This window comes from Chiloscyllium plagiosum, unplaced genomic scaffold (genome assembly GCF_037043375.1).
Source record: "Chiloscyllium plagiosum isolate Xiang-an unplaced genomic scaffold, Cpla_swu_hap1 HiC_scaffold_18, whole genome shotgun sequence".
In the NCBI taxonomy this organism is placed as follows: domain Eukaryota; kingdom Metazoa; phylum Chordata; class Chondrichthyes; order Orectolobiformes; family Hemiscylliidae; genus Chiloscyllium; species Chiloscyllium plagiosum.
In genome coordinates this window covers 7,098,193-7,107,204 of record NW_028270156.1, presented here as the reverse complement: position 1 = coordinate 7,107,204, position 9,012 = coordinate 7,098,193, and the positions used below count along the sequence as shown (strand labels likewise).

At 43.5% G+C, this 9,012-nt stretch overlaps 1 protein-coding gene across 1 annotated transcript; it reads left to right on the top strand.

Moving 5' to 3' along the window:
* The first annotated feature begins 2,702 nt into the window (after window positions 1–2,702).
* On the top strand, window positions 2,703–8,330 carry LOC122557623 (homeobox protein DBX1-like). The gene is made up of 4 exons (XM_043705385.2): window positions 2,703–3,084; window positions 3,970–4,074; window positions 6,510–6,712; window positions 6,832–8,330. The coding sequence occupies exons 1-4, from the start codon at window positions 2,733–2,735 to the stop codon at window positions 7,165–7,167; spliced, it is 996 nt and encodes a 331-aa protein (XP_043561320.2). The 5' UTR covers window positions 2,703–2,732; the 3' UTR covers window positions 7,168–8,330.
* Window positions 8,331–9,012: the final 682 nt, after the last annotated feature.

Here is a 9,012-nt window from a genome sequence, read left to right as displayed (position 1 = left end):
GTTACGGAATCGCTCATTCAAGAGTCAGTGGCCGGTTCAGATGTTAATCAGGCTCAAACAATGCTGGTGGATTTGGGGGGGGGGGGGCGCGAAAATAAACTGATTCTCTCTCTCTCTTCCCTCTCCTATCTTCACGCATAATTGTTTTTAAAAGTGCTGGAAAATGATTTCTCCATCCTGTAGGACGACCCAGATTTTCCAGTCCAATTCTCTCTGTGTAAATCTATCATATCTTTCACAACCCGACTACAAACTCGAGCTGTGTCTAACTCAGCCGAAAGTCATCTGGAGAGAGGACGCTGTATTTAAGTAGCCTGTTTAATAATTATTCGCCAATGCAGTTTATACTTGGCAGGATTCGGGTGGGAGTGCAGCACGAGGAGTGAGCACGATCTTATCGATATCTTATTGAGCTATACAGACGCAAACAGCACACCTCTGAAAAAGGTGGGACTCGAACTCTGAGCTCTTGGCTTGGGGATAGGGACACATGCCACTGCACCATAGGAACCTTCGATCCTTCAGCACACAGAATTTAACCAATACTGGTCCTTAAAGTTCTTCAGAGCACTATTTCCTAACATTATTTTGAGACATAATCTGTCTATGGTAGTAACGTCGTGGGGGTTACAAAATAGGGTGATTCGTACCCATGGACTATCCCAGATAGTTAACGCTAGTGCAATTTAACCGGAAAACGGCTCCCCCCCCCCACCCCTCCCACCCCGTTCAGTAAAACGGATCCAAATTCTCCAGCTAAAGGTTTGGAGGGATATGGGCTGGGTGCTGGCAGGTGGGACTAGATTGGGTTGGGATATCTGGTCGGCATGGACGGGTTGGACCGAAGGGTCTGTTTCCATGCTGTACACCTCTGTGACTCTATAATATCCAAGCCCTAATTTTGTGTGGTAGAAAATTCACATTCAACTTAGAGTGTTGAAAAAGATTTCTCCATCTCCTATCATTTTCCGACCACAGCCTCAATATTTCATTTACAATCAACCCGACCTTGAGTTGCAATAACGCTTTGCCCAGTATGTAGTTTGCAGGGTGTGTGCAGTTAAGTGTATAAACTCTGGTCCTCAGTTAAACGCTGTCCAACTCATAATGGGATTGTGGATCGGGAATGTGATTGCAGTGACATTATAAAGTACTTTCGCATTTCAAACTAAAGTAGGAGCTCCTCGGGGTTCCACAAGTTCAGCCACAGTTTTTATTTCTCCGGGTGTATGGGGTCCGAACTGCGCAAGTACTATTTTTTTGTCTGCAGTTAGGTCAGGGAAGAAACCTGCGGATCACCTACAGCTGAGGCAGGCTACTGGGCAGCGAGACAGGATGGGGAAAGGAACGAAGAAATAAAGCTGCTGAAAGTCGGCTAATACGATTTTTTTGAAGTATTGTGTTAAGTAAATAAGGGGAAAGAACAGCTGATGGATTGATGCAGTTACCGCGGTTAATGGGATAATGTGTCAGTTGCCCACTTTCATTGCATATTAGAAGATTAGGGGACTTTTTTTCCCTCGAATATAATATTCTGCACATCTGTTAGCGAGCTGAAGAGCAATTTGATCGATTTTGGAATCATGGATTATAGGGTTTTGTTCTTGAGAAAGGCAGCGCGCCGTTCTAAAACGTATTAACTGTTTATTCAAATGTCTTTAAACACGCAAGACACGCTAAGCATTGTCCCCCTCCACCATATGTTGCAAATTAACACTTTTTTAATAGAGTGCATTGTATCTAAAATCTGTGTTTTGTGTGGCAAAGCATTCGCGCTGAAGTTTCAGCAGAGTCAGGCAAAGTAATTGCCACAATCTCAAATCGTAACTTCTCCCACGTGTGTGTATCCTAAATGCTGCTTTTGACATCATCTGTATTACTCTAAATTAACTGATTCACTTAGTTGTAGAATACAGCATGACAAACAAGATGCATGTATTATATTAGTTTAACTACGAAATGGTTCAAGGTTAAACCATCCTAGCTTAATTTTATTATGTTTTGGTTTCATTAGTGACTAGCTTTCATATCTAAACACACAGAAGTAACTTACTTTATGATTTGAGAACAGTCTGCAGTTTAAACGTCTCCCTCTGGCCAGAACTATGCAATTTTCACAAGGAGATTATGGTGTGAGGGAGATGAATATTTATTGGCCAGTTTTGTAGGCACAGCGGGACTAGCAAATAAATTTAGTGCTTTCTTTTCATAATTCTTTTCAAACGAGGAAAATGTCATTGGGAACTTGGAGAATTGTCTTTTAATTAGCCTGTGTGCATCGCACCCAAACAAAACCCACTCAAATCCTTCAGCGGGCTATTCAAAAGAAGCGGTCAGTATTCAGAATTAATGACCACCACTTTCTTTGTTGAAGTTTCATTGTGATTGCTTGCTTATGAAGTCTAATCCAATCCCAAATTGGCCCAATGAGCCAATGGGCGAGCCAGGAGCGCGGGGTAAGAAAAGCTCATATGGGGAATTCTGTTGAGTGTTGTCTGAGTGCTGCACATCTGAACGGACTTAACCCGTCGGTCCACTATATAACAGCCCATGCAGGAGGGGGAGATGGTAGAATAGTAGACAGTTCTAGTTGGATCCGACTGAAAGCAGTTTTTTTTTTAAAAAGCACTTTGTCGAACAGGGCTGATTGAAAGGTTTTTTAAACTCACCCCTCCCTCTTCATACTCCCCCCCACCCCAGCCCCCTCTCTCTCCTCCTGTCCTGCTGCAGAAATGATGTTCCCCAGTGTCATTGCCCCTTCAGCCATGTATCCGGGCCTCCTGCGACCGACCCCAACTCTGACTCTGCCCCAGTCTCTGCAATCCGCCTTTTCCTCGCATACAGTCGGGGCCAGTTTCCTAGTGGAGGACTTGCTGAGGATCAGTCGGCCAAGCGGTTACGTACCCCGCTCTGTGACTCACAGCCTCCCGGGGAACTCCGGCCCGGTGTCACCCGAACAGGTCAGCCTGGGCAGCTCGGGACCGGGCGGCAGCTGTTCCCCGCTCCCTGCCGTTTCTCCTAGAAACGATTCGAGTCACCTCAAGTTCGGTGTTCACGCTATCCTTTCTTCAACTCCAAGAACCGGTGAGTAATCCCATCTTGCACTGTCAGTCCTTAAATCCGCTGAATAGAACTAACTTGTAGTAAACTCCGAATTTCCCCCATCCAGGTTTATAGCAAGCCCTTTTTGTTTGCAATGTTTTGGGAGTAAGTTCATCGCAAATTGATTATTCTAATTACATAGAAACAGGTTTAATTAAAGTTGACTTTCTGTGCTAGTTTTTTTTAGCTGATGTGATCATGTTTTTTTTTAAACGTCAGCAATGTTCCCGAAATGTATGTCCGAATTTGCAAATAAGGTAAAGTGAATCAATTATTCCTAAGCGCTTTGTTCAGAACTGTCCCTTCAAGTCCTATCAGTTTTGTAATGTTACTTGTGTGATCTCAAAACCTGAGGATATCTGAATGCAGTAGACAGTTGTCACGATAAAATATCAGACGAATTAATAATTACAGCACATTGTTATTTCAGTGTATTGAAAGTAGCATGATCGAAATATCCATATACCGTCGAAGAAGGTCAAAGTGTATTCAAATATGGCACCAAATTCCCTAAATTCTTTCCGTGACTTTAAGGATCTTTGTGGCTTGGTGGTAATGTTTCCAACTTCGGGCCAGAAGGTCCAGCTTGCTTGTCAGTGTTGAATTAAAAATAAAGTTTTTAGCTACTGACTAAGGCCATTTGGCCCATTGTGTCCGTGGTGGTCATCAGACACCTCTATCTATCAGTGTGTTAGAAAGTCGCTGTTCGCCTTTGATTGTATAATGTTGCCCCTTGCCTGTAAACAGAAACAGACCTGCTTAATCCCCACCTGTTGCAGGGTGGATAGCAAAACCCCTGAGCAACTCGAGCAGAAACGTGTTCTTCTTCTCTCAGTCTGACTCTCCACCCTGTGTGTTCGCTTACAGAAACGCCCCATCCGCTGATGCAGGGACTCTCCAGGCCGAAGACATTGTCCTTCCCTTACTTTGAAGGCACTTTCCAGCCCTTCCTCCGCTCCTCATACTTACCAGGTGGGTCCCTCGCATCCTGCACCTCCCCAGCCTTGCCCCGGGGCTCCCTTTGTTTCACGCATCTTTAATCGATATTTCGCAGGCCGTCCCTGGGGGGTATGAGTGCAGTTCAGAGGTTGTTAAAAGTACAACAGTTAGAAATCAGTCTCGGTTATTTGACGCTCTATTTAGCACACGCAGTGACGGTTGACACTATGCACTCAATCCATGATCTACAAATTAGCAGGAATTGTCACGCAGTAAGTTCGAGGCGGGCCCATTCTCAGAAGCGCTTGTCGGCTTGTCTTTACCGCGGCAGTTTTCCCACAGAGCGCTACAGCTCACAAATGATCCCTAACAACTCTCTGAGACCCATGACCAATCTCCGCTTCATTTGGAGCAACCACACGCAGTCTTAGCACCAGCGGTGACACCACATCTTCCACCCCCCTTCCTCCGCCCAACACAAACACACAATCTCCAAAAACCTCAGCAAAAGTCTTTTTTTAAAAACTAAAAATGAACAGTGCAGTTTATTATTTCCACGGGAGGTTCCTGTGAACAATTTGGAAGTAATTCAATTCATTGGCACAGAGGACTGAACCGAATCTAAATGCAGAGGGAGTGCTTTCTGCTGAACTGCTTCATAGTTAGAAGGAGAAACAACATCAAACGTGATTTGGCATTTGAAGTTTGTCTGCTTAATGTATAGCGTGCACAAGGACAAATTGAGGCTAATTGTTCACTCGCTCTAAGTCATGTTACTTTTTTTTATCCTGGACTTCAGTTGGAATTTTTGCACTTGTGGTAAGTTTATATTACTCCTTAAACTGGAATTTCCTGAGGAAATTTTCACTGTCCAGCATCCGATGTGGTCATTCCATTTCTCATCAAACAAAATCCTATTTAAAAAAAAATAATATGAAATTGGCACCGCCAGGGTGTGACAGGAGATTGACATCTCAAACAGGGAGATAGCCAAGGCTGGTCCAAACTGTCGGACGCCCTTTCCTTCAAACGTTTCAACAACAAAAAAAACCTGGAGAATTATTTGAACAAGAATTTTCAATCCCCATTTATTGAACCTGTTTTTAAGAGAGAGGGATATAAAGCGCGATGACAAACTTCTGTGGAAGTGAATTGCTATTTTTATTGTGCTATTAAGGCAAGGCTTCAGCAGCCTGTCCTCAGTCTTTTTCTGCCAAGGCAGTTCATTATTGGACAATTGCCATTCACGCTTCATTAGAATTCCTGGCTGCTGATGGCGGTCATCAAGAGAAACTTGCCCTTTTATTTTCAAAATCGCGAACCAAGACCATTTGAAACCAGCGAAAGTGTTCAGGGACGAGCCCACTTCACACGAAACGCGAGCCAACAACATTCCCAACGAATACTGTGCACTTCAAAGCTCTAAGTCTCAGCTCCGCAGCGACCTTTGGAATTATGCAGAGCCAGTATAAAGTGGGGCTTAAAACAAAACAAAAAACCGAGATCTGAAACAAACCAAAATGGAAATTGCTGGAGAGACTCAGCAGCATCTGTGGAGGGAGAAAACGTTAAAGGTGACCTGACCTGGTAGTTCTCTCTCCACAGGTGCAGCCAGACCTGCTGAGTTTCTCCAGCAATATCTGTTTTTTTGTTAGTTGAAGTTGGACTAATCCGTTCAACAGGAAAGACTCGTGTCAGTGTGAGTCCAACGTACATTTCACAAGGTTTCAGTGTAATTATAACTCAGTCACCTAGCATTGCACCCTATCCTCTATAGAATTTAAAAGGTTAAGGGGTGATCTAATCAAAGTCTTCAAGATATTAACAGGAAAAGATTTGGGAGATAGTTAAACTATTTCCACTGGCTGGAGATTCTAGAATTAGGAAGCATAGTCAGGTAATTTTTATTCATATTTGGGTGTCACTGGCTGGGCTCAACATTTATAGTCCATCCTTAGTTGCCCTTGAGAGTGAGCTGTCTCCTTCAACCGCTGCTGCAGATTGACCCTCAATGCCCTTAGTGAAGGAATTCCATGATCTGCCCCAAACAGTTCAGGAGTGATGTTGGGAAGTACTGCTACACCCAAAGGATGGGAGAAGTTTGGAACTCCCTTCCATGAATGGTGATGGATGCTGGTTGTTAATTTTACATCTGAGAGATGTTTGTATTTAGCATAGGTATAAAGGGACAAAAACAGAAATTGCAGGAGTTAAAAGTAAAGTCGGTAGTTTAAAAGCAGAGTTAATGTTTGGGTTCAGTGACCCTTGTTCAGAACAGCAATAAGAGATATGAGCTAAAGGCAGGTAAATGGAGTTAGGCCACTGAATGATATAACAGGGTTGGGGACTGGATGACCTCCTCCTATTCCTATGTTCCTCAGAGGTCTCCCCAGGTTGTTTGGTGAAAGCGGCCAGTTGTTTCTCAACCCTTCCTTCCTGGAGTATTTGATGGCGATATTTCTGCACAGTTTCTTCCTCAGTGGTGCCTATCCCTGGGACTTTCTCTTGGTCCTTGGCCACTCGGGGCAAACCCAGGAGAGGGATGCTACGCCGGGCTGTTTTCTCGGACGTACAACGGAAAGCTTTGGAAAAGATGTTTCAGAAACAGAAGTATATCAGTAAGCCCGACAGACGCAAACTGGCAGCCAAGTTGGGACTGAAAGACTCCCAGGTAAATTTCCAATTGAGATTTCCTCCATTCTCTCTCGCCTTCAGCAGCTTCGCCTCCCAGGAGCACCTTCACCTCAATTTATTGTCTCTGTTACTTTCTGTTTTGATTTTCCTGACCAGGTGAAGATTTGGTTTCAGAATAGAAGAATGAAGTGGAGAAATTCGAAAGAAAGGGAGCTGCTGTCTGCTGGGGGCTGCCGAGAACAAACCTTACCCACAAAGTTAAACCCTCACCCTGACCTCAGCGACGTGGGTAAGAAGTCACCCTGTGGGCACCTCTCCGGGGACGAGGAGGAGACCAGCTACAGGGACAGTCCCAAATCTTCCATATGTCACTCGCCAGGGTACAAGGATAACATGGACACACACCTTCACCTGTTATCACACCAACGCACTGACCCCCACACGTACTTCTCAGGAGAAGAGGACAAAGAGGAGGAAATAACCGTCTCATAAACCCCCGGCTCCTCCAGCTCACTTTGCTAATGGACATTTTCGATATTCACGGAGGAAGCGAGGGGAATGCAAATGTTTCTCCTCCCGAGATGTCGTGTCTGCGCAGCTTCAATAACCTGTATACAGTTTGCTTTTTGTACAAATGACAAGTTGTGTGAATATTTTATACCAAGATTATTGTGAATGACTTATACCTATAGTTTGAGTAGACTTGAATTGAAAATTTGCCAACTTTTTTTAATGACTTAACTTGCAAATGTAGACTTGAGGTCATAACTTATAAAAGTTTTTATTTTGTATCAGCAGTGTATAGATGCATAATGTTTATATCACAAACCTTTTGTATTATGAGATGTGACTAAAAAAGACAGCTTGTGTCTGGCAGAGCCCTTTTTATTATTTTGTTTCAATGACTCATCCCAAAGGCAGCCTGATGAGTCCATGTGATCAGGAGAAACGAAACAGAGAAAATAAACTTTCAAAGCAAAAGGAGGCGGCGTTTCTGTCCTTTTCAGCCTGTCTGCCTTTCAGTAAATGCATGGCTGATCTGTGGCTGAACTCCATATACCTGACTTAGGCCCATATCCCTAAGTACCTTTGCTTGACAAAAAACAATTCACCTTGATTTAAAACTAACACTGAGCTCAGACAGTCAGGTAAAATAATTTGTTATGTCAGTAAGGTTTCATGAATCCCATGCACCTTTAGGAGAAAATTAAGTTTGTTTTATGTATCCAAAATAGCAATAAAAGTAACATTATTTAACAAAACTTGCACCTTAGTACTTCACTCAAGCATGTGCTAAAGAGGTTCTGAAGAAGAGTTATGTTTGACTTAAAACTTAAATCTGTTAGTGTTCACAGATGCTGCCAGACTTTCTTCAGCACTTTCTGTGCTTGGTTCAGATTTCTAATATGCATAGTGTTCTGCTTTTATTGGGAACATTAAATTGTGTGGTTAAGTTTAGTGAGAGCAGTAAGATTAACACTTAGCAACAGAGCTGATGGCATAAACTAAGTCCCAGTCTCTGCAATCTGCTGAGTGTGATGTTCACTTTGCAGGTTGTAGTTACATAAGAGATCGGAGCAGGAGTAGGCCACCTTCTCTGTTAAGCCTGCTCCACCATTCAAAAAGAGCATGGCTGATCTTTTCGTGGAATCAGCTCCACTTGCCCACCTGCTTACTATAACACTTAATTCCTTTACTGTTCAAAATCTATCTTTGTTTGCCTTAAAAACATTCAATGAGGTAGCCTCAACTGTTACACTGGGCAGGGAATTTCACAGGGCAAAAGTCAGGACTGCAGATGCTGGAGATCAGAGTGGTGCTGGAAAAGCACAGCAGGTCAGGCAGCATCCGAGGAGCGGGAGAATCGACGTTTCAATGAAGGGCGTTTGCCCGAAACATCGATTTTCCTGCTCCTCAGATGCTGCCTGACCTGCTGTGCTTTTCCAGCACCACTCTGATCTAAACCCAGGGCATTCCACAGATCCACAACTGTTTGGGTGTAGAAGTTCCTCCTCAATTCAGTCCTAACTCTGCTTCCCCCTTATTTTGAGACTATGCCCATAGTTCTAATTTCATCCGCCAGTGGAAACAACTTCCCTGCTTATATATTATTTATTCCCTTCATAATTTTATATATTTCTATAAGATACCCCTCCTCATCTGAATTCCGGTGAGTATAATCCCAGTGCACTCAAGCTCTGACATACAGTATTGCTCTAGGACCCAGTGAAGGCAATCACAGAGGAGGTTTGTACACTTGTGGTTGAAAAGCAGATAAAGAAAATGCACAGGAGATCCTTAATAGTTACCTTGGTAATACTTAATGTTGGTATATGT